The sequence below is a fragment of the Uloborus diversus genome, chromosome 5 (genome assembly GCF_026930045.1).
Source record: "Uloborus diversus isolate 005 chromosome 5, Udiv.v.3.1, whole genome shotgun sequence".
Lineage (NCBI taxonomy): Eukaryota > Metazoa > Arthropoda > Arachnida > Araneae > Uloboridae > Uloborus > Uloborus diversus.
The window spans coordinates 55,434,886-55,462,174 of NC_072735.1; the positions used below are offsets into that span (position 1 = coordinate 55,434,886).

Below are 27,289 nucleotides of genomic sequence, written 5' to 3' on the forward strand. Positions count from 1 at the left end.
AATGTGTTGGAAAAGTTTCTTACTAATGTGTAGTTCTCATAAAGAACACTCCAGCTATATTCTCCCTTCGTGATCATTCTAAAATCCGAAGGGAGAGAGAAAATATTGAACAGAATTTAAATTTTTTGCGAGATAATTTTATGCATTCGTCACAGAAAAAAACTGATAAATTCAAGACTGCCATTTTTAGATAATGGAAGAGTTGCGAATGATCGAAACTGATATATTAGATTCAGATAAAATCCCGCAGCTGTCTTCAATACACATGGACTAGAAACTCAACATCCAGAGCTACCTCAAAAGCTTTCGAAGAAATTATTTTTTTCATCCATACAGGAATAAACTTCGAAATCCCCCGGGGGGGGGGGCAAGGGTGTATACTCAATTCAGATTTTATCGGAAAGCACAAAAAAAAAAACAAGGCCCACTTATGTGTAAAAGCATTAATTTTCAAAGCCGGGGGGGGGGAAGTGACGCCTCTGACTCCCTAAATAACGAGCCTGCTTTCATAACTAAATTATTAGTAACTATTTTTAAGCGTAAACTACGCACTGAATCACTTTGCATAAACTAAGTAAAGTAAACTCTCGATAATCCGCAATAGGGTGGCACGGTAATCGCGGTTAAGCGAAAACTGCAGATAATCCGAATAATAGGTAAAAACGATATTACTGTACACACAGTTGTAAAAAATATGAATAACACCCAAACATACATTTAAATTATTGCTAAAAACATTGCTACATTGCATGTACTAACATTGAAAAAAATATGTACATATGCAAAAGTTGAAAACGAACAATAACACAATCATAAGTTTAAAAAACATTCAACAACCGTTGAAAAAAAAAAAAGACCCGCGGATAATCCGCCCGCCGGTAATCGGGAGTTTATTGCATTGTGTACGTATTTCCCCGATCATGAGCAAATAAGATGTCACTTATCCTGTTAACAGGTACACATTTCTACATAATCGATTGAAGCAGCATATGATTAATCGTCACCCATTTTTTTTTTCACTAATATTTTTTTTTATTTACTGATGAGCGTTTTTTTTTTCCTATTAGTAAAATATATTGTAACAGCAGAACGCTTTTCCATTGTTCGTCAGCGCTTTCCTTCCCTACCCCAACCCACAAAGTATCACATTTTGGATGAATTCATAAATATCTCGTTTTATACGAAAATTAAAAGGAAAAACTGACTTCTTCTCTTTGCTGCATACAGATATTTCAACTTTTTTTTAAAACATATAAATAATTATGCTCACACTGATTGTCAATACCTAATTAACCGCAAAATATTTTATCAAACACTCGACCATGGAAAATAGTGAAACTTCTAGGACAATAAAGTATACGAGAGAGAGAGAGAGAACCCTGAAATTTATTTTTCCTACTTGAAGTTTCTCTGGGGAAAAAAAAAAACTTAGAGCAAGATTAATCGAATGCGGGTCTTACGGAGCAGGAAACGAACAAAATGAGAAAGAGTGGCAGAAAATTTGGTTCTCTAATCAAATATTGAAAAAGAGGACTACAGTTCTGATCGCTCCCAGAATGTTAATGAATGTGGCAGGGACTGTTTACGTCTCTGCGATCTTATAATAATAATTTTTTTTTTAATGTCTACAGGAGAAAATGAAGTTTTTTTGTTTCTTTTTTTTTAATAAGAACATTTTTTTATCCAGCTCGCTCTTCTTAATTAAATAAATGAACAAAAAAATTGCGCTTCACCAAAAATGGAAGGGGTAGGAAGTATCCACTTGTGTCAATGAATTCTATCTTCAAAATTCGGTTTACTCAGACAAATAAACATCAGATTTTGAAATTGAAATACGTATCTGTGACAAGGACACAAATGGCCACTGAAATTGTATTAGCTCAGAGTAAAAATAACTGAAGGTGCTTTTTTTGAGAATTGTAATACAGCTGTTAAACAGATAGCCACATAAAAAAAGATACTACGAATATTAGTAAATAAACAAGATAAACCATACACATCTATGGATGCGGGAGAGTTAATGTAGATATACAGTGAAATCCCGTTATAACGAATTTCAAAGGACTGCAAATTTTGTTCGTTGTAAAAGAGAATTTTGCTGTAGTAGAAATCAAGCAATGTAATAGAAATTAAATCGTGATTGAAAATGTATTTCGTTGAAAAGGATATTTTGTTGCATTGGTATTCGTTGTAACGGGATTTCACTATACTTTATTATTGCTATTTGTTAAACCAATATAAAGTCGCTGTAGTGAATAATTTTAAGAAATTATTCCCTTTATCCAATAAGTACAGCTATTAACATAAAAGGGGTAATTTTCAGAATGTCTTAGCTTGGAATTAGTCGTTGTACAATTACAGCAAACTCTATTGCGTTGAACTGTCCATGGATTGCTGAGTATCAATAGTTCTACTTTGTGGTATTCTTTCTACTTAATTGATTATATACATAACATTTTATTTTTTACGGAGATCTGAAGGTTATAATTAATATTTGTCAATAATTAGTTAATCTTGCAGCATTTTGCATACTATAGGTAACATATATATTTACAAATTAAATAGGTGCTAAGTGTACTATACAAACATACTAACAGGTGAATAGAAAAGTAGAATGACGAACATATAGATATTTAAAAGGCATGATAGGAAAAATATGCATCCTTAATTGACCTTTAACAAAAGAAAATTTATCTCGACCTATGCTTGAACAGTCAAAGCTCAAGCCATTGTTGCTCTTTCCTAAAAGTTTTAGCCTGCAGGTCGAGAATGATAGAATTTTCAGTCGAGCCTAAATTCGAACTATACCTTTTATTTTTTTTTCTCTGAAGTTGGAAACAAAGCCAAATTATTGCCAAACTTTATTGATTTGAAGTAAAAGCACTAAGACTCACACCGTTTTTTAAAAGGCAACCAAGAACTTACTTTAGCATAGAAGAATCGTCAAAGTTGACAAAGGAAAAGGATACATAAATGTGGTCTTTCCGGTACCGTGTCTTGAGATTCGTGTTGATGCCTTGTTCATCAATGTCACTGATCACAGTCATGTCTGGTACCCCATCTCCAGGCAAACAGCCACCTGAGAACACAAAAACAAAGCAGATTAATCGCAGAAGAAAGCAGCGCTTGCCTTTGAAAAGCTTTTACTCGGAATATTTCAAGAAGTTAATCTAATAAATAACCCCTTTCAAAAGAAAACGAAATTTCGCCGCCCTCAGAATCCATTAATGCATTAAAGGAAGGCATGAAGTACGAAATACGATGGCTAATATATTACCCATTTAACTGCATAAAAGAAATTGGACGAAACTTTTTATTTTGTTGTTAGTATCATTTCTTTGCGAGCCCACGGTGAAGCAGTTTTGTGCAAGTTGGGCAACACATGGGGGATGATTCACTCGAACAATTTTGGGGAAAGTTGCACTACATTTTCGATACATCCTTCTAAAATAAATTAAAAAGATTGCATTTTTAATGATAAAAAAAAGGTTGAAATCTTCCAAAATGCCAAAACAGAGCATTTTCACACGGATACAAATAAGATATAAATAAAAATTACTTAAAGGTCTATCGCAAAGGTATTTAAAATGTGTCCTCATAATGGTGAAAGATCGAGTAACGCTGACGTCACCAACAATGAAACTCGCACCATGGCGTGATAATTTGATATTTTTTGGTAATGTTTGACGTGCAGGGAAATGCTTTGTTTTGACGGGGCTGAAATGAATCCGGCATCTTAACTGTTTTACTTGTAAGATTGTCATTTTAGCAGAATGAAGAAACGAAAGAGTGGTTAACCATTAACGCCATCCACTTGAGTTTACGGTTAATCCACTGGAGTTAAGGTTTAAAATTTCAACTATCAAAATATTACCAAACAGGCATTTGCTTCGTTCAAATGTAGAAGCAATTTTCACCCGTCATACCTTGACGGACGATTTTCTAGTAATTTTAATAATGCTAAAACTTTTATGAGAAATAGTTGCTTGAAGTTCTGTTACAAATTGGATTGATTTCTTCAATTTTTTCCTACTTTTTTTCTTTTTTTAGACTGATATAAATACCTTCATTTTATATATATATATATATATATATATATATATATATATATATATATATATATATATATATTATTATTATTATTATTATTTTATTTATTTATTTATTTATTTATTTATAATACAGCCGAACCTTGTTAAAACGAACTGAAAGCGACCTTTAAAACCAAATCGTCTTGACCGATATTCGTCTTATCCGAAAAACAATGAACAACAAGCAATGGAAAGTGGATGGTAAATATTGTTCGCCTTAGCAGTAATTCGTTTGAAGCGCGTTCGAATAAACAAAGTTCTGTTGTATTTTTTTTTTTTTTTTTTTTCATATTTTAACTCATTATGCTATTACAAATAATTTTCTAAATTCCGCAGTTTATTTGCTTTCCACCAACATGCCCATAATTTTATAATTAAATTTAAACTCAAACATAGCCACAAAAATACAGAAAGATTTAATTCAAACATAACAGATTTATATTCAATTGAAAAGGGTTCTATACAGTTTACAGGAATGAATTGAATGTTCTGAATACTAAAACTTCCCAATAGTAAACTATTTATTCACAACATGCAATTATGCCATTACAATACAATTAAATGGCAATGCTTTATTCAATAGCTAGAATTCCATTAATTTATCCGAACTCGGGAAGCTGCAAGCAGGCATGCGTCCTTCGTAATCAGATGTCATGGAGAAAGCTGCGTATGTTGTTTTCCCTGCCATTAGACAATTACGACTAGAAAATTTTATTTCAAGGTACAAGGTAAGCGAACTGATTTTGAAAGAATAATTACTGTGCAAATGAAACAAAAGCTGTTCATGAAATCTTTTAATATCCCTTGTCACCTACTGAAGTCTTACATAGTAGCCGCCGCTTAATATGATCACGGTTAATGTTATCATTCGTTTAATGTTATCAGAATCACGAAGTCCTAGAAAACTTGTATAGTAAATAAAATAAGTCGGATATTGTAATCCGTATCTTACCGTTATCACTTTTTCATTAAATTTCAATTCCCCCCCCCCCCATTATTGTTCCCCAATCAACAGAAACACAAAAGCAAACCCTGACAAGTTGTTTTCGAGAAACCATGTTCCCTTCTTATCAGTAAAGCAGAAAATTTTTTATTCCTGTTCAGGTACACTAAAGACTTCACACTAAACGGTCAAACAATTTAGCTATGGAAAAAAAATCACAATGATTTAACTGTCAAGGAAAAACATGGCATTTTAAAACTATTTGACAGTTTGACCGTGATGATTAAAAGAAAAACTGCAGAACAATTAAACATTTCTGAACCGTTACTTTACAAGTTACCAAAAATTCGTGACGAGCTTGAAAACAAAGTAAAGCTAAATGAAAATTTAAACTATAAGAGAAACCGTGCAGAAAAAAAAAAAAAAAAGGTTGAATCTGCTTTGAAACTATTGCTTACGAATATCCCGGAAAAGGATGCGCAAGCAGAATATTTTGCTTTTAAAATGGGGCAATAAAGATTTTGAAGCATTGGACGAATGGTTTAATCGATGAAAGAAAAGAGCTATTCCATTCTGCTAATTTAGTAAATTCAGAATTAAAACTGCGATTACTTAATTTTAATTTGCAGTTCAAAAAATGAATGCTTCTTAATTGAAGAAAAATCCTCATTTTGCGTGTCCTGGATTCTTTTCAGTTATTGTTGTCAATCGATTATTGTAAACAAACTGTATTTGTCGCAAATTCATTACATTAAACGGCGACTACTGTATCAGCAATTTGTTTTCTAGATATTATCCAGTATATTTAGTACTAGAAAATTAGCGAACAAATTGAGTCGAAAGGAAATCTTCTTTTCTAATAGATTCGTGCATATTGTTGATTCACGAAAATAGCTAATGTTTTAAATACAGTGGAAACTCGAAATAATTGCATTTGCTACGTATACGGAAAGAAATGCAAGTACAGTCACATGCCCTCGCCTTCGCAATTATAAATGTTCAAACTCATCAAAAAAAAAAAAAAAAAAACTAAGGTAAGTGAACCTATTGTGAATACTGCACCAGAAGCGCAAAACGTCTTCAAAAAAATAAAGATATAGGGTTTCTTCCCCAACTAGGTGCTCCCATAAAAATCACCCCCTTTACTTTTATGGGGTCTTTTCGCTAGGGAAACAGCGTTGTAATCTTTATTTTTCGAAGACATTATCCGCTTCTGGTGCATATCCACAATGATAGGTGTATTTACCTTAAATGAGAGAAAGAAAATACAAATACGTCAATAAATAAATATTAATAAAAAAAAAAACAAATTACCAACTAAATTAGCCTAGATTTCAATCCAGAAATCCGACAGATTTAACTCAATAATGGTAAATGAATAAAAATGACTAAAAAATTCATAAGCAGCAAAATTAACCAAATAATTTTACACCATAGAAGTATACACAACATATTTAACATATAGATTCGGCATTTTTCATTTGTTTGTTTATGTGCAATTTCAGCATTCATCAATCTCATTAACTCAACTTAAATGTTACTTACACCGCAGAATTTCTTATCATGAGAAGTTAATATTGTGTGTATTTCTTTCTTTCTTTCTTTTTTCTTTCTTTTTCTTTCTCTCTCTCTCTCTCTCTCTCTTTTCTTTCTTTCTTTCTTTGATATTTAAGAATAAACATTTCAATAAAAGGGAAAAAGATCAGGATCGATATCAGGAATCATTTGAACTCTAAAAGAATTCCTTTTTTGCCTTTGCGTAGCTTTTTAATGCAACTATTTTTTAGACATCACGGAAGATTTATCTTTCATAATAAGGTTATTTTTATAGTAAGAAAAATTAATTAATACTTCGATATTGCAAAATGTCAAAACATTTTTAATGAAGCTATCATCTAAGTCTTCAATGTTCAGGTCGAAATTTTACTTTAACGAAAAACTGCATTCACGGACTTATCTTCATATAAAATTGGTTTTCAATTCCATAAAAAAACATTTTAAAAATAAAACATCAAGATTTATTTAATGGGTTTTCAAGTAAAATACATACTCAGTACCAGAGAAATGAGTTAAGTATTTGTATTCCAAGACATTTATAAGAAATGAACAAATGGGGGAAAAAAAATCTTGCTTTGAAAAATGGGGACGGGATGTAGCGTTTTTCTTTAGAATTGAACGTAAAATATTTTTTTTGGAATCACAATTCGGAATTCAGAATAGCAGATTTATACATTAAAAAGAGTCACAATAAAAACGGTACTTAGGGACACGCATTTTAATTTTTCAAAAAGAAAAGAAAAAAACAAGTCCTTGTTTCACTTTTAATCAGAACTAATATCGGTTTCAATTCATCATCGAAATCAGTTTCAGCACTGATTCTAACAAAATTAGATTAGTTTCCCCATAAAAGAGCAACAGTAATTATATTTTTTAGTTTTACACATAATCTTAAGTTATGTTAAATTAAAAAAGTTTCATCCAAAAAGAAAAAAAAAACTATACTCCCCCCCCCCCCTTTTATATTTAACTAAATCTCTTTAATCTTTCTACTTTCACATATTAAGTATCAGTTAATTAACTGGTTGCCAAAAATGAAAATATTTATGCATTTCCAAACATTATCATCAAATCCTTATTAATAATTATTTATGAGCGGATTAATATGCATCGTTTATGCACAAAAATTTGAGCTTTATTTTTGAGTTTAACTGATAAATATGGAACTGATACTTTTCAAAATGCTAATAGTTTTAAAAATATTTAAAAAAAAAAAACAGTGATGCTGATACTTTTTATACTTTGTTTTTGTTTTTTTAATAACTGAATGAGCACATTGTATTTTAAAACAATATTAAAGAAGTGGTCAAAAACCTTTTTACTGTACGTGATATTTATATCAAAAATACTTCAAATTTAAATTTAAGCATAGGAATAGGCAAACGGTAAATATGTACAAGTTGTTTTAATTGCAATGAATTTAAGTGATGCTCACGAATAGAACAAACAATTTTTAAACTAGTACATAAGCACTAATACAACAGAAAACTGGTCCTCAAACTGAACCATTTACAACGTTCATGATCGCAAAAACAGATCCTTCACAATAATCTCTTGTTACGGGAAAAAATAAAAAAACAGGGATTGAAAAACGAACCCGTCACAAAAATTAAGAGATTACAATTTCATGTGAAATAAAGAGTACATAAAAAATTCGCAATCTTAACAAATTATAACCCTTCATAAATATAAAACATCTTTTCAGGTGCTTAAAGTCTCTTATTGCATCATTTTTATATTTTGACTTCACTCTTGCCCCCAGAGTTTCTTAAATTGTGTTCCGCGGAACCCCAGGGTTCCACGAAGCTCCCTCAGGGGTTCCATGAGACTTGCATGCTTTTTTTTCCAAACATTTTTCAAATTTGTCACTTAAAAACCGATAAAAACGACGCTTTTTTAAAATTAAAAAAATATTTACTTTTACTTTCGTACTAATCTGAGCATTAATACCCATCAGGGTAAGCAACTATAGGAATAATTTTAGTTGTCGCCTAAAAAAATGCAAATACTTTCGGCCTATAAAATAGCCTGATGTTGTGCCTTTAAGATTTCAATATCTCCTTCTCACTTTTAAGCGCCCCAATTTCGAAAACATTTCGGAACAAGCTATTGACCCCCTTATATCACCAAAGCGAGTTCAAAAGTGACTTCAATGCTGGAAAGCTTTCGGGAAGGTACCCCAAATTCCCTTTCCTGTAACATTACCAAATATTGCCTAAAATTACGATTTTTGACGTCAATTTCAAATGTTCTACTCATAATATTAGTTACTCTCCCAGTCCGCTAGCAGCAGTTGAAGGGACAATTCCAACATTTAACGAGTGAAGATAAGTTTAAGGAGCAATACTGGTCAAGAGCGCCTAAATGGTCTATTTCTGTATGATGTCAACACACAGCGGCACCAAAGTCCCTAATTTATAAATAACTAAAAAATTGTTTGAAAATAAGAGACATTTAATTTTTAAGGTTTAAAAACTTTTTCTTTAGAAATTTTAGTGAATTATCAACACTGTTGTAGGAAAAAAACACATCACTATTTATTTTCCTAATTAATAAAATATTTTAACCACATAACTCGTGCATAAATTCTGAGGTTATTCATCCCTTTTAAAAATACTCAGAATCACAAGCAGGAGTGTGTTGGTATTTTTACAATAACAAATAATAATTATCAGTTAGCAATAATTAGCATTATCTATAATGAAGTCCATTTAATTAGTGATTTAATGTCAAATAGTTAATGTGACAGTCTCTTTGACGTAAGAAACTGGGCTCCCTTTTAAATAGAACCCTGGCTACGCCACTGCAAACTATTAGCGAAAAACTAAGGGTTCCGCGAAAAAAGGAAGCATTTAAAAGGATTCCACAAACCAAAGATTTAAAATAAAAAAAAAAAAAGCTGCTCTAGCCTATTATTTTTAGCAAGCCTTTTATGTTAATTCATCCATCATTATCTGGGGGGAGAGTTTTACAAAGCTAAATATATTTCCACAAAAAAAATGAAAAATTCACAGAAAACGCTCACAAAAAAAAAAAAAAGAACTCTCAAAAAAAGCCTTGGACTAGACTCCAGCTAACATTTTAATAACGTTTGTAAATAAAACTCAGGTCTTTTTCTGACGGCTAGTAAATGTGTAGTAGACGGCTAGTAAATGTTCCGTTTCTTTTATACCAATGTAGTATTGGTATAAAAGAAACGGGAATTCTTTCTTCGGGGTCTTTTCAGAAAAGACATGTTCAACTGCAGGAAGCTTACAATGCTTCACACCAAACGAAATCACAAAAGAAAGCGATGAATCAAAATCCTATTTCCAGTAGCAATTCATTGCATTTAATGGAATTAGCTACAATGCTTTCGGAGTTATCAAAACCTCCCTATATTCGTCATGGCTACATCTCAATTAATTGGGTAGTGGGCAGGGGTCAAGTTGGCTTGCCCTCAACTCGCTGTTTCTCCAACAGGGAAGAAGATTGAAGTTGCTTCTGCTATAGACTGAGATCAATGTCGATTAACGATTCGATACCATACTGAAAAGGGCAGGGGGAGAATCATCGATTTATCACGTAGAATCGATAAGATCACGGCTAAATAGAGCGTGGATTACAGATTACTCTACAAATGTTTAGACAATGTAACATGAAAAAAGTTTAGACTTATCAGCACTTATGTGAAAGAACATAATTAAGGGTCGTTCAGGACGGTTTTTTTTTTTTTTTTTTTTCTGACGTACTTGCTACATATTCGAAAATAGAGATTAATATTTTCAAAAATTTGGAATTATCTTTATGAAAATAATTGATAAATGAAACTATCATAAAAACATTAATGAAGGTTTAAAATAAGTCCATGACGTATGTGAAAGTGAATTAATGAAGATTTTTAAGCACTTGAGGAGATCGCTCTAAAGCTAATGCCATGCATGTCAATATTTTTGTGAAAGGTCCGTTCTGTGATTTTTGCGTGCGAGCATACGGTCCCTATTTTGTGAAAACGTTTAACTCGAGACTCAGAAATAGCTCAGTTGGAATCATATGTTCTGATCGTGTGCATACAGTAACGATAATGAAAACTCTTAGAGAATAAGTTAATAAAATAAAAATTTATGATACTATATTTAAAAAAATCAAACTGACGGAGTAAGTAATGAACCTACTATAAATTACAGGGTTTTTTTTTTTTTTTTTTTTTTTTTCAGTAGTTCAATGTATCGTTGTACAATTAACAGCTTTTACCTAAAATATTTCAGAATGTAAAATATAAACAGATTAGCTGTCAAAAATAACGTGCAAAAGCTTTACAAAATGACACATGCAAGAGCTGGAACTTAAAGCTTAAAATTATGGCTTGCAGCAATTACTTTTTGGGAATTATTGAAACTCGGGGGGGGGGGCGACTTTAAAATAAAAATCATTAACGTTTAAAAAGAATATTTTAAACGAACAAAAATTCGTTTTCACTCGACAAAACCTTTGAAGAACGAACGAATGATGGAAAATTTCTATATTGGCAATTCTAATATTTTGCATCATCCAATAAGATAATATTGCAATTTGGCATGCACAATTTAACAGATTATGTTGTGCTTCTATTTTAAAACGAAACTGGAGTCTAAGCCGTGGACATGGGAAAACAGGTTTCATATGTCTATGATCTTAGCTTACAACGCTTAGAATTGTTCTAACCGTGGACAGAAGCGTAAACAGAAGGGGAAATGAGAGATATATCCCCCACCGTAAACCAGAACTTTTCCTTTTTTGATCAAAGAATAGGAGTTATACTAGCCATATCCAGCTCTGAAATTTAGCCGTATCCCCCACTTATTTATTTATTTATTTATTTATTTATTTATTTATTTTCCTGGCTACGTCACTGACTTTGGAATTCAAAATGCATCATCAACGCTAATTTTATAAATTATTTTTAATAGATTACGGGATTTTCCATATAAATCAGATGAAAATTAAATTTTCCTTTCAAAATAACAGATAGAAGAATATTTCAAAAATAAGCAAAATGCGTCAAATTATGGTAGATTTATGATATTTTATAATCCCCCACTTGGACCATTAAAAAATCCTGAATTCAAATTCCGCCACCAGGGCAAATGAGCAGGAGAATGCAGAATGCTTTTTCTATGAAACTTAATACGATGAATTTTAAAATAAAGTGATGCAGGAGAGGGAGGGTTCGGATTTTCAGGCTGTCAAGAGAGCAGTAACGAGGTGTTGTGAAACAGGGTCCTGTCAATGCAAAGAAAGGCGAACCTCTCGCTCGATGCCAGAAATGATGCCATTAAAAAAATAAGTGGCACGATTCGTCAAAATAACAACGGCATTGATCAGCACTTTAGGAGAAGGGTTGGATTTGAAGGGGAGGTTGTTACTTTTGAAAGCACGTGAACATTTTGTTCGGAAGCAATGTTTGTTTTTTGACTTAGATACTTCCCAGGTGTATTTTCCACAGCACAGATCTGTTTTTTTTTTTTTTTTACGTATGAAAAAGCATACACCAAAATAAAATAATTCCTTTATAAAGAGGTTGTTCATATAAATGCAATGCTCAATAACATATTGAGACAAATTCGATAAGGGGTGCACCAAAAACTGTGTTTTGCCGAATGCTGAATACCTAACATTCGGTTTAAAATTTCTACTTAAATACTTGCATTTTTATTTTATGCAAATTTAAAATACAAAATGTTTATCTATTTTGTGTCTTTTGTCAATAGTTAATACTTCATATAGTGCAAAACTTCATGAATTTAAATTCTGCAATATTTAATGACCAAGTGTTTTCTTTACATTTATTAATCACATTATAATTGCGAAATGATGATAGTCGTTTTTTAGCAGCATATTTTCTTTAAAGTTGCTTCACTTTGCATATAAATGAACACTTAATATTATGAAGGAGTTATTTATCTATTTATTTATTTTTTTATTTTATTTATTATTTTTTTTTTTTTTGGCTACTCTTTCATACTGAAATGAGTAAGTAAAAGTAAAGTTAATTGTAAGGTGTTACAAGACACTATAAAAAAACTAAAAAGCAACTAAATTGAAATTTAACATCCGAGTATTTTCACTTAATAAAAATTAGTACTTTAAATGAAATAATATTAATTGTACCACTAGCGTAGCCAGAAATACCTTCTAGAGGGGGGGGGTGATGAAAAATATCTTCTGGTGAGGGTATTTTGATCAAAAATACTTTCTGGAGGAAGTTTTTGATCAAAAATACCTTCGGAAAGGATTTTTTGATCAAAGCAGCTCTTTCATATGCATAAACTACAGTATTAGAATTTGCATTTGTGTTTAAAATCAATGGCTCTGGGGGGTGTTTTCACTCCCTCCCCCCCCTCTCCCCCCTCCTTCGCTGCACCACTGAGTTGTACTATGATCCAATACTATAACCTTCATTCATTGCACAGGAAAATATGTTTTTAACAATTGTCGAAAATTTAAATTTGTTTACGAGTCGGTTGCCGAGTGTGAAAGTATTCAGCAACCGAATACTTTCACATTCGGCGAATTCCAATATTCCGAAAGTGAAAAAGGTTAAGCCTATATTCTTCTGAACTTTTCATATTCGGTTCAACCGAATATGGAAGTATTCGGCAGAACCGAATGTTTGGTTTATCTGCCGAATAGACAGTATACCGAACTAGGATTCATCCCTTAGTTCAATAAATTATCAAAAAGGGAAATTTGAAGATTTGGAGCGAATTCCGTACACATTATGAACAATCTTAACTAAAGTGCTAAAATAACTTTTCTTCGCAAATTTACTGCGCACAAAAAAGTCTGAGAACTGTTGAGCGGAAATTTAAGTAACAGCTTTCAAACAAAAATAAACAACGAATCAACAATAATGAGGTTGCTTCCTTCAGTCAAAAGTACTACTTTTAATCACTGAAATTGATAGAACAAGAAGAAAAAAAAATAATAATAACATGGAGCCAGAAAAAAACTTTTGCTTTCCCAACAGTTACTTTTCATTTCATTTCTTAAATGTCCGATTTTGGAAATAAGGTGAGGTCTTTATGGCGTCACAAGTGATGTACTTTGGCGTGCTACTCCATGGCTGCGCTAAATGTTTACACTTTGCCGTCAACCCGCATTGCCAGGTTATGATAATTTGTGCTGTGTGCTAATGGCATTTCATCACTTGTGATGTCATGTGCAGAAGCGTAAAAAATGAGTTTCAATCCGCGCACAGATTAAAATAATGGGGTCGTTTCCAAAATTTCAAAAGTATTTTTTTCTAAAAGAGCATGCTCAAAAACATAGGATCTGACCATTTTTTAAATAATTTGTTTTTGTTTAATATTTTTAAAAAATTACTTAAATCGGTGCGCTTTTATCGTTTACGCTTCTGTCGATGACATCGCAAATGATCAAACGCCATTCAGTGTTGCCATTCACAGAACAAAATATTTAATTCGCATCTTTAATCACGTGTATTGGCAACGATATGGTTGATAGCAAGCGTAGAGCGCAATTTTAATTCTCTTCTTGATTATCATAACGTGGAAACGCGATAGAAAGATGCGCCAAAGAGCATCGTTTGTGACGTCATCAAGACCACGCCTTGTTTGAAAAATCGGATATTTAAAAAATAATAATTATTAAAAAATAACTGTTGGGATAGGTTTTTGGGTCCACGTTTTTTATTTATTTATTTATTTATTTATTTTGCTGATTCTATCAATTTTAGTGACAAAAAGTTATTTTTGACTGAAGGAAACAACCCCACTGTAAAAAAAATATTAAACTTCGTCAAATCATTTAAAAAATGGTTAAATCCTATGCTTTTAAGCATGCTCTTTCAGAAAAAAATTATTTTTAAAATTTCAGAAACAACCACATTCTCCACTTGTTATGAATTAATAAAACAGCTAATTTAAATCATGGTAAGTTAAACGGGATACTTCATTCCCTTTCCAAAAAGGGATGAGGAAAAGAAACTGCGAGGTCAAAAAATCAATTGAAAGAATCAAGTTGAATCCTTATGACTGGAACTATGGCCAATCAAATCTCGACTGAATCCTTCCAAATGTCCTCCTCTGGTCCGCAACGACATTCTACGCGGCAGCTAATGCCCCAACACCGCCGGAAAATTAAATAATTGAGCTCAAGTGACAAATGAGAGGGGTGCTGGCTAAACCAAAAATCCTCGAGGGGCCACTTTGTGGGAGCCCATTTCAGATTCAGCTGAAGCTACCAGAAATGGAAACAGGGTTGAAAGAAGTGTCATAGCGAATTCCTAGAAAGAAAAACGTTCTGGACAGAAATAGAGTTGGTAGTAAAAGTATTTCACAGAGGAGGGGTTTTTCTTTTTTATTTTGCTTAAAACAAACACGAAAATTGTGAGCAAGAAGACCGTCATGCCATTTAAAGTTGACATTTTTCAAAGAATTACGTCGGGTAGGAACATTTGTTAGGACACTTTCGGCCTTTTTTTTACCCTTAGAGCTTAAGTAAACTTATGTTATGTCATTCATGTGCGGGAGAGTTTGGAAGAAAACACATTTCACGCACATCCAAAAATAAATGCGCTGTGAGAGCATTTCATACAAGATCCTCTAAACTTTTAGCAAAAGCAATGGGTAGACGCAGGAAATAATAACACGGCAACATCTTAAATCATTCGAACGAAACTTTTTTCCCCCTCACATCAGTCTCTAAGAAGGGTCAATCGGCTTTTTGCATACGGCCTCGCTGATTTTTTGGTATTTTTGGTTGGGTGAATTCAAAACAAATAAAATTCAATAGAGAACACATATTTTGTGGTTTTTGACAAAATGATTGAAGTTTTCATGCCAACTACTTGAATCTGATGCCCCTCTATAATCACTTTAACACCTGTGCAAACGAAAAACTCTTTTTTAAAATTGACCTCAGAGCTGAAAATTCGAAAATTTGAAAAATTAGATAGCACTTACAAAAAGTGTTCCTTTTTTTTTTTTTTCGGTGTGACAAATTCTGACGCTTTTCATTCATTGGTCAGGTTTTATTCCCGATTCTATTTTAATGTCAAAACTATAGATATTTTAAAAGTATTTAATTACCTGAATGGATCTTAACCTTTTGAGAGAGGTTTAAAGCTGAATTTATCAATTTACTCGGCACGAGCATGCCCACACCTTACAACTAATGAGAAGAGACATTAGGCCCTTTTTAGAAATTAAGGACTAGATTAAGTACTTTTTAGAAATCTATTTACAAACCTTCTGTCACCAAATTTAAGGAATCTTAGGCAAAATCTAAGGGATATTTTGGGAGACCACTGTGAACCACCCTAACCTCCCATCAGCGTGCAGCTAGATGCAAGAGGTGTTAACCGATACCAAAAGGGATAGTAATGATTGAGGAAACAATAGACCTTGGTTCACTTGTAAAGAAATTCTTTCAATATAAATAACAAGCAATACTGTAAAAATAATAGATGTGAATTAAAAATAGCAAAGCTACTGTGGTACGCTGATATCATTGATGGAGGGGAAAAAACCCCAACGGCACGACAGCCCATGAGGGCCAAGGCCTACTGTGCTCATCTCAGTTTTTTTTTTTTTTTTTTTGACCAAGGGCTCTGGTTAGGTGATCTGCCGAAGCGGAATCCTCAGGGTTTAGTTCGCAAGCACGCTTGACACTCATTTTATCGACCCACTGAAGGCATGAACGGCTAAGTTGACCCGAGAATTGAACCCGGGTCTTCGGCGTGGAAGCGCTACCACTAAGCCACCGAGCTTTGGTGTCATTGAGGAATTGCTACTTAATTTGCAGCTAAAAATTTCCAATTACAAACCGATCTTTATAACATAAAACTCAAAATATAACTAATATAATGCTGCCTTGTACCTAAACTCAGTTTAAATTACTGCACCAGAGTGTCTGTGGTAGTCAGGGCTCAATTTCTTACAAAAGACGTGTGGCAGCCCTTGACTCTTCAGATCTCATTTTGATGCCGAAATAATCTAAACTCCTATCAAATGTGTAAAAATTCATCTACATTTGAAAAGAAGTGCAAGAGTCAAGCTCTCATGAGATTAAAGGCAAATTAAGCTCCCGTTCTAGTTCCATATGGATCGCTTGGACACAAATGATTTTTTGAATCTTTTTCATGACACCAATCCCAACTGTCTAAAGAACCGCACAAACAATTTTTTACGAAATCTTATAGCTGTCATGGTATTCAACTAAAATGATGTCTCGCGAATAAACTATATCAAGTGTCAGAACTATATGCCGTAAATTAGTAACTTAAACATGTTTCTTTCCTTAAAACTGCTCGAAATACGACAATTAATAACTTTCGAAGATATTAAATCCAGTAAAAGAGTTAAGCTTAATCAACGTAACGAATGCAAATTCGGTTCCTTTATGTATCACATGCGTGCAAGCGAATTGCCATATCAGTTACAACAAAGTCATTTAGATTACACATTCTATATTCCAAAGCTACTTATTATGACGAGGAGGCATACGGTGTTCCAAGCAATGGTGGACATTTCCCGCTGGAAGTAAGTCACCGGTTTCATTACCGCTCATAGAAAATTCTCGAACAAAGCAAGCAGCCTCACATCAATTTGAATATGAAAGTGATTTATCCCAGTCATGGAGTATTACACCAGATTCATTATTTTGAGACTCCCAGTAATTTATTTAAAACGCTTTCTTGAAGGTTAATGCGTAAAGTGAATGGAACAAGCCTTTGCTATTCAATGAAAAAAGGAAACGCAAGACGTTCTAAATGTTCTACAGAAAAAAAAAAGGCGGATGAAAGTAGGAGTTACATTTTGACTTATAAACGATTGAAATTTTTTACGTTGAAATTTCAATCACGATGTTGTTGAAAATGTGTTTAACAGAAAACATCGATATTAATACATATATAGGCTATAGAGATTGAAACAGACATTTCTTTTTCATAGGTATACTATTGTCTATTTTCCTTTCAGCAGTTGATAGTTTAATGGTTAACTAGGCAAGCGAAAAAAAAAACTTCCAAAAGTAAAGTTGTATTCTTTATTCCACTAGTTTGATGTTTCACGCCATGTTTCAAACCTGATTCAGATAAACGTCTCTTGCAATTAATTGCAAAGATAAAGTAACATTTTCACATTTTTAACCTCCGATGCAAAAATAGTAGAGTTATAAATATAAGGTGTGCATCAGTGTTGGGCATCAACTAAAAAAATCAACTAAATTTGTAATTGATTGATTAGTTGACTAAAGTAATCTGACTCCCATTTAGTTCAGACTAATATTTTAAAAATTTAATTCAATTGCAGACGAAGATTAACGTTAGTCTAAACTAACTCGTTAGTTGATTAAAAAACTAATTTAGTTCAGATTGATTTAGTTCAGATTAAATTATTCAAATTGAATTTAGTCAGATTAAAAGTAATCAAATTGATTTGATTACATTTTTAATTCAGATTAAATTCGTAAAATATGAATGTCACATGAACAGAGGCACATTTGTATTTCTACGTGTATGTACATATTTATGCAAGCATACACGAGTTAATACGTGTATATACGACTATGTGCGTGACAATAACGTATATAAACGTGTTATCCCGCGTATATTCGTGTACGGAGGTATATTTGAATTTTTAAGTGAAAATACATATTTATGTGTGCATATACGAGTAAATACGTGTATATACGAGTATGTACGTGTATACAAGAGAATATGCATATGGATGCGCGTTACCCCGAGTATACTCGTGTACAGAGGTAAATTTGCTTTTAATTGTGTATACACATACTTATGCATGCACACAAGCGAAAATACGTTTATATACGTGTATACATGAGAATATGCGTATAGATATGTGTTACCCCGGGTATACTCGTGTAAAGAGGTACATTTGTATTTCGACGTGTATATACATATTCAAGCATGCATATACGAGAAAGTACGTGTGCATACAAGTATGTTCGTGTACACACGAGAATATGCGTATAGATATGTGTTACCCCGAGTATACTCGCGTAAAAAGCTACATTTGTATTTGTACGTGTATATAGATATTTATGCGTGCATAAACGAGAAGGTACGTGTACATAAAAGAATGTTCATGTACACACGAGAATATATGTAAACATACGTGTTACCCCGAATATATACTCGTGCACGGAGGTAAATTTCTATTTAAACGTGTATGTACACATTGATGCATGCATATACGAGAAAATACGTGTATATACGAGTAAGTAAGTGTAAACACGACAATAGGTATATAGATACTTGTTTAACCCGAGTATACTCGTGTACGATGGCACATTTGTATTTCTACGTGTATATGCATATTTATGCGTTTATAAACGAGTAAATACATGTATATACGAGTATGTACGTGTACACATGAGAATATGCGTATAGATACGTTACCCCGAGTATACTCGTGTAAAGAGGTACATATGTACCTCTTTACACGAGTATACTCGGGGTAACACGTATCTATACGCATATTCTCATGTGTAGACGTACATACACGTATTTTCGCTTGTGTGCACGCATAAGTATGTATATACACAATTAAAAGCAAATTTACCTCTGTACACGAGTATACTCGGGGTAACTCGTATTTATACGCATACTATCCTGTGTACTCGTACATAATCGTATATATGTATTTACTCGTTTATAAACGCTTAGATATGCATACACACATAGAAATACCAATGTGCCTTCGTACACGAGTATACTCGGGTTAAACACTTATTTGTCGTGTGTACACGTACTTATTCATATATACACATATTTTCTCTTATATGCATGCATCTGTATGAATATACACGTTTAAATAGAAATTTACCTCTGTACACGAGTATACTCGGGGTAACACGTATGTTTACATATATTCTCGTGTGTACATGAACATACTTGTATATACACGTACCTTCTCATATATGCACGCACAAATACGTATATACACGTACAAATACAAATAAACCTCTTTACACGAGTATACTCGGGGTAACAAATATCTATACGCATATTCTCGTGTGTACACGAACATATTTGTATATACACGTACTTTCTCGTATATGCACGCTTGAATGTGTATATGCACGTCGAAATACAAATGTTCCTCTTTACACGATTAGACTCGGGGTAAAACTTATCTATACGCATATTCTCATGTGTACACGTATATGCACGTATTTTCGCTTGTGTGCACGCATAAGTATGTGTTTTCACAATTAAAAGCAAATTTACCTCTGTACACGAGTATACTCGGGATAACACATATCCATATGCATATTCTCTTGTGTACACGTACATACTCGTATATACTCATATTTACTCGTGTATGCACACATAAATATGTATATTCACTTAAAAATTCAAATATACCTCCGTACACGAACATACGCGGGATAACACGTTTATATACATATATTTACGCACATAGTCGTATATACACGTATTAACTCGTGTATGCTTGCGTAAATATATACATACATGTAGAAATACAAATGTGTCTCTGTTCATGTGACATTTATATTTTACGAATTTAATCTGAATTAAAAATGTAATCAAATCAATTTGATTACTTTTAATCTGATTACTTTTAATCTGACTAAATTCAATTTGGTTAATTTAATCTGAACTAAATCAATCTGAACTAAATTAGTTTTTTTAGTTAACTAACGAGTCAGTTTAAACTAACGTTAATCTTCGTCTGCAATTGAATTAAATTTTTAAAATATTAGTCTGAACTAAATGGGAGTCAGATTACTTTAGTCGATTGAAGATTTAGTTGATTAATGCCCAACACTGGTGTGCATCTTATATCTTTCTACGGTATTGTAGCTCTTAAACGGATGAACATGTTTTGACTTAGCTTTTTTATTTAAAAGGTAACTTGGGCGAGAATGTTCAAAGCTGTAATCCATTTGAGTCGAGGGGGGGGGGATACATGCGGAATCGAAAGCTGGCGCATTAACTCACCGGAAGTTGCTTTTTTTTTTACACACCATGGCGCAATACATGCAATTTAGTGCAACTGGAACAGAAAGTTCCCCCCTCAATTTCAAGAATAGAAAAGGAGTACACACTTTTCTGGAAATTATTATGATTTGTGATTTTCCCCTGACCATTTCAACCTTATTAAATAAAACTTTGATCACGGTTCGTCAAGCTTTGTTCCTATGATTTAATACCTATGATTTAATTCAAACAAGAATAATTAATGTTTTTGTTTAATCAGGTCTTAAGCATTAATGTATGTATTGATTCTAAAAATAAAAATATTTAGAAGAGATATTAAAGTATAGACATGCGATACTCAGGGACTGGATATTGTCAAAATTGCTATCTGGGGGCGAAAAAGATTCGAAAAAGCTGGTCTCGAAAATTCGTCAAAACTCCACAGTCGAGCGCAGCGACCGTTGTACTATTTTGTTTACAAATCATTTTAGCTTTACATTTCTCTAACACGTATCACAACTCAATGCATGCATTATTTTTAGAGTTTAGGTGAATATTTTTTTAAAAAATCAGAAATTTTACTAATAAATTAAAATTAACACTAAATCCACAGAAATATGAAAAAATGCGGAAGAATATATGAATGGTTATCATTTCGGCTTTTGTAAAAGACTTCGTAAAAAGAATTGAGAAACGCACGCTTAAAACAAAGTTTATGGGAAAAAACACCCACATACTCGCAGAATATTTCTTATCTGTCTATTCCGAGGAAAAAATAGCTTTAGAAGCATTTTTTTTACTTTTTTTATTTATCCTATTTAATCGAACATCAAAGCTACATTCCCTCTTTGGAAGTCGGAGGGTGAAAACGGTAGGAGAACTGGCAAAGATGCTTTATTTAAACAGAGACCGAATCTAGAGTTTGATTTATAATATTTTTATTTTCAATTTCAAATGGTAAATATAAACAAGAAGACGTGATATCTTTTCCACATAAAATACAAATTCTTTTTTTCGACGTTCCTTTCAAATTTTTCATGGAAGGAAAGTTTACTTTTTTTTTTTAAATTTTAAAGGGGGTTCCATAAAGAATTGGGTTTAAAAAAAAGAAAGAAAACTAAGTGCATTTTATAAAAGAATATTAATTAACACACAACACTTATTTTCAATAACGTTATAAATTTTCAATTTTGCTCCTTTCGAAAAATACACGTTCTGTTTTATATTTTTTTCATCCTCAAATGGAAAAAACATGTATGTTCGTATTTGCTTGAAACGATTAAACACAATGGAAATATATTGACCGCCGTGTAATTAATACATTTTAGTAAATTCCAGAAATTCCAGCTTATCCAACGACAACAAATGATAAAATTACATTATAAAAATCCCCCCTCCCTTAACTATTCCATATCAGGGTTCGTTGATTTAAATCAACTTAATTAAAATCATGATTTAACGCAAGAATTTTTTGAAAAAAGTCATTGATTTAAATCAATTGATTTGAATCAAATGATTTTTTTAACAAAATAATTAATTAAAATCAGTTGATTTCATTATTTTAAATTCATTTTGCATTTATTGCTCTGAATTTAACTACACTGCATTGTACTATCTTAACTTCAACATTCAAAACTACATAAATCCCTCCTGTGTATGCAACAGATTTTCACTCTTGCAATATTGCTTTTACTCCAAAATTCCAGTTTAGAACAAAACTAAAATTTGCAGTTTTTCTTTTTCACCATGACTAACGTAGTTAAGAAAAGTACTAGTGCAACATATTTTACACTAAAAACGTACACGATGATAGAAACCTTATTGTTAAGCAAAGCCTAAAACAAAATCACATCTTATTCATGCATAATAACGTATTTATAAATCTTAAAAATTTATTGAATAGTTAGAGAACTGATCTCAATTTTAAAAGTAAGCTAAATGGATTCATCTATTGTATGAAATATATTATACATATAAATGTAAAGTAATTAATATCTATAAATTTTTAACATTTAAAAGAAAATCAAAAAATCCTGTTTAAATTTAAAAATTCGACTTCTTATGTATTTTTAAAAAATCAAAAAAATCACGAACCCTGTTCCATGTTAATACTTATTGCTGAGTCTCACAGACTTTTTTTTTCTTTCCAAACCTAACGAGCACTTAATTATGGTGTAGGAGGGATTATAGTTCTGAACCGCAGAAGATGATATTTAATGACTTGAAGCAGTGGAGGAAATCTTTTTCAGTGATCTTTCACTCAGCGTTGATGGATTATGATTTTTCAAGTTTAAGACAAAATGTCAATTTCAACAGCTTATCTAAAGCGTATCTAATTAATAGATTAATAGTCAATTTAAAATATTCTGAGTCGAATATTTTTTTAATTAAGGAAAGATGAAAAAGCAATTTTTACGTGATCATGAACTAAGTTACTAAGAGATTCCTCTAACTGAGCTTAGAGAGAGAGAGAGCCTGGGGAAGTCGAGGAGGACAGATGAAGAGAAAGCCTATATTGTTTCATTTTAAATCAAGGGTCTCTCTCTACCTTCTATTTTCCTCGGTGTATTTTTAATTTGATTAACTCTTATGTTGTACCTGCAAAAGTACCCACCTTTTATTCCTTAACTACACCGCTGAGAGACTGGCCACGTAGAACAACATGTTTTAGGAGGGGGGGAGTAGGTTAGATCAAAAAAACTTTTTTTTTTTGGCTAGAAACCAGGACACCCCCCCCCCCCCGTTTTTTTTTAGACTTACAAAAAATATTACGCTGTAAAAGAAACATTTAATTTCCCCAAGCTGTTTTTTTGTAAATGATTATTTTATTGCAATGTATATGCATATTACTAGTGTATATTATAATATGTAGCATTGTTTTTTTCAGTTCAATGTATTTTTTTAACCCTCCTCTCCATGCTTATGAAGTTTGGGGGAGGGGGGCTGAGCACCCTGTTTCAGTTGAAATAGGAAGCTAACATTCTTCCAGCATATTGTTATCCACAAGTCTAAGAATATTGAGGGATGTCCCGTTATCTGGAGAAACTTCTTTTTTACATATATTTTTGAAGCACCGTAAGGGGGAGGGATGTTCATATGATTTTTTTCCGAATTAAAAGCCGAAAAGCACAATTTAAATCCTTTGCATGTGTTCATTCATATGATTTTGTTACTTCATGGGGGGGAGGTATTACCAACGATGTACTACCCTCTATCCCCGTCGGTTACGCCACTGTTGAGAAATTGAGTTGTACAAATAAAGAATCTTCGATTTTCTCTGTAAGAAAGTTTAGCCGTTCTTGTAAAAAGAGTGAGAGATATAAAATATAAAATAAATAAAAAGCGATAGCGTGAGTATATAATCTGAAGTAAGCAAAAAGCTCAAAAAGTCATGCTGGATGAAATGTGAAATACAATCCAAGAACTTGTAAAAAGAAACTGTAAAAAGAAAAAAAAACTTACAAATGTAATCTAAATTAAACAAAAAGATAAGTGTACTGGTAAAGTGTACTTAAACTTAACTAAAATAGAGTACTGTTTATAATTTGAAATAAGCAAAAGCGTATTTAACCGTAACCTTAAGTGTACTTAAACGTAACTTAAAAAGTGGTCATCACTTGAAATACGCAAAACGCTTTGCAGTTCGGAAACTTACGCCATCAATACACGAGCTCCCCAGTATTTTTCAACAACGCAACTATGGAGCACATTCAACTCGATTGTGTTCGATTCGATCAAATTCTATCTACCAGCAGCGTAGAGAGAAATTTCCTTCTGGTGGGGCAAAGGAAATTTCTGGCTACACAATTGTTGGATACAATTGATTGTATTCGATTCGATCGAATTCTGTTAGAGTTGAATATACTTTTGAAACCACTCAGTGCAGACAAAACGTTCGTCCATGGCTGTCATCGGGCAGGAGGATAGCTAATATAATCCAGGGTACAACTCGATGACGCCCACTATGTTACACCCCTTAATCCACACATGGAAAAAACACATCGTTTGTTTTTATCTACGTTAGGCGCTATCCATAAATGATGTAACGTTTTAAGGATGGAAGAGGGGTCCTGAAACTGTGAGTTTGTGACATGGGGGAGGTAGAGGAAGTGTGACATCAAGCCTTTTTTCTTTAGAATAGGTTTATAAAAAGTAGCTTGACGCGTGACAAAAATTGGAAGGGGTATGGTGAAGTGTGACGCTTTGGGACAAAGGAAAAAAGGGGGGGGGGATCAAAAATGTTGAAAAAGTGCGACATCATTTGTGGATAGCCGCTTTCCAGATACCATACCGTAAACTACTTCATTGCAGGCATATACGCAAGGAATAAGTTTTCAATATAGCTGCAATATGTATTATAAATTTTGTTCGGTTTAAAGAAAAAAAATAGCGAATACATTTTTCAATCTATACTAAAGGAAAAAAACACGAGCTCTAGGGAATCTCATTTGTTGTGTCTCTAGAGAGGACGGGAAATGTGTGCCGCACTGCAATTTCCGGAAGCAGGATTATTGATTGGTGTGCCTGTCCAAAATCACATTTCTTCAAACTTCATTTGTGAAATTGTGTTTAAAGCTCATCCCGAAACAGTAGATTGTTAAGCGATACGCTTCAATAAATTTTCTTTCAGGAAACTCGAATAAATTTATGGAATTGAAAAAAGAAGCTTTTTATCAAAACTATAAATAAAGAAGATTCTCCAAGTCCCGAAAATCGTAAAACATTTCAAGCCACGCCACTACTTCGACATGCCGAAGTATCGAGGATTCCGACTTATTGACTTCATGTTGTGCTCGAATTCGTAAAATTCTTATATTAATTAAATATTGAGAAAAAAATGCATCTTAATGGTCTGCGGCACGGCTTTTTAGACGCTGTTAAATAATTTACTTGATTTCAGCAAAGAATATTCTACTCAAGATATATCTTAACGACTTTTTTTTCATTAAAAAAAACGCTAAAGGTGATTTAAAATCAAATTTAAAAAAAAAATCAGTAATTTTGGAAAAAAAACAAAAAATTATTGGCACTTAAAAAAAGTATATCTTGCATTGCCTAAATTAGTTTATTACATGAATTTTATGCGCTAACTTCTTTCCACTCAAATATTTTATCCTTGTTTTAAGATTTCATAATAAAAACTTCTCTTTTTCCGGTGAAAATGCTATGAATTTGACAAAACTAATCTTTTATCCAAAACATTGAAAATAAACAAATGAAACAATCCGAGCAAAATATGCAGACAACTTTTTTTTAAAAAAACTCGAGTTTTCTGAAATGAAATTCGTCTTTGGTTGTAAACGTACAGAGTCTACAAATTCATTGGTTGAAAAATGACTTTTCTAAGAACTATCGAAACTCATTGATAAAATCAAAACTATTTCCGAAGTAACATCTCTTGAATGTCTTTCCTAGTAAGATTGGAGAAAAAGCGGAAGAAAAATCCTGCATAAAAAAACATGGCTTCCAAACCCTATCGATATATTACCCAATTACTGTTCTTTTTATCTAACACAGCATGCAAGACAAAAGACAAAGACCAGACATCGCTATTTTCCAAAATTCTACACGCAAAATTGATCACTAATACCCGCGATTTTCGAAAGCATGCATGGATAGTTGAACAGCATGGGGAATGATTATGGAATAATGAAGTAATATACCCAGTAGAGAAAATGAGAGTTACTTCTCGGGATGTTCCAAAAAAACTGTATAATGCAATAAAAAATATCGTCGGATATTTACTTTGCAATACGATTCTGTAAGCACTTCAAACGAATAAACATTAAGATTTCTAAGAATTATGTTTCGAAAAATTCACCAGATTGTACATCAAAAAGAATTAATAATTGTTGTAATGAGCAAGGTTGCGAAGTAGGAGCCAGACTAATGTTGGGATAAAGAAGTCGGAGTCGGAAGTCGAAAAATATACTTTAGAAAAATAAAAAATTAAATGCCTACTTCAATAAATAAATTTTATGATCCAAAGAATAATAATAAAAAAAAAACATCTGCACAACTCTATGTGTTAATATATAAAGGACTCTGAGTTTTCCTCTATCTCCCCTTGCCAAAAACTGAATAAAATAAAAACTTCGAATGAAAATTAAACAAATTACATCAACAATCATTATTTTTCATAGTAAAAAAAATAGTGCTTACGAAGTCGGGCTGATTTTGAGGCAAAGGAATCGGAGGTCTAAAAATTCTTGCAGTCAGAGTCCGAGCCGGTCATTTTCCCTTGAATTCGCAACCCTGGTGCAATACAAGGGCTTCGGAGTCACACTGATATTGGCATAAAGGAGTCGGGAACCAAAGGTTTAAAATTCCAAGAGCCGGGGTCGGTCATATTCCCTTTGAATAAGCAACTCTACCAGCGCTCGCGAAGTCGGATTGATTTTGGAGTCGGATTTAGATATTTTAAAATTCCCGGGTTTGGTCATTCTTCCTCGAACTCCGCAGCCCTGGTTAATGAGAACACTCATGAACCATTTCCAAGTTTGATGATTGAATTTAAATAAATCACCAGATTGTACACTAAAAGAATTAACGATTGTTGTAATGGAAATATTTATGATTCGGAATCGAATGTGATGTTTAAAAATAAAGGTTTCGAACAGCTCTTTAAATCGAGAATAATTTTTATTCAGGTATGATCGATGCGGTTGGAACTCGAAGACAAAATAAAAATGTTTCTGCAAAGATACACAAATACTCAAAATTTATTTATAACAGAACTCTATTTCCGAA

General features: G+C 32.6%; 1 protein-coding gene across 1 annotated transcript in view; it reads right to left on the bottom strand.

The window, feature by feature from the left end:
• LOC129222933 (unconventional myosin-X-like) overlaps nucleotides 1-27,289 on the bottom strand; it is a 259,802-nt gene that overhangs the window by 161,543 nt on the left and 70,970 nt on the right. The window contains exon 2 of the mRNA XM_054857494.1: nucleotides 2,970-3,079. Within this exon, the coding sequence (XP_054713469.1) occupies nucleotides 2,970-3,079 (110 nt within the window). The remainder of the gene's footprint in view (nucleotides 1-2,969; nucleotides 3,080-27,289) is intronic.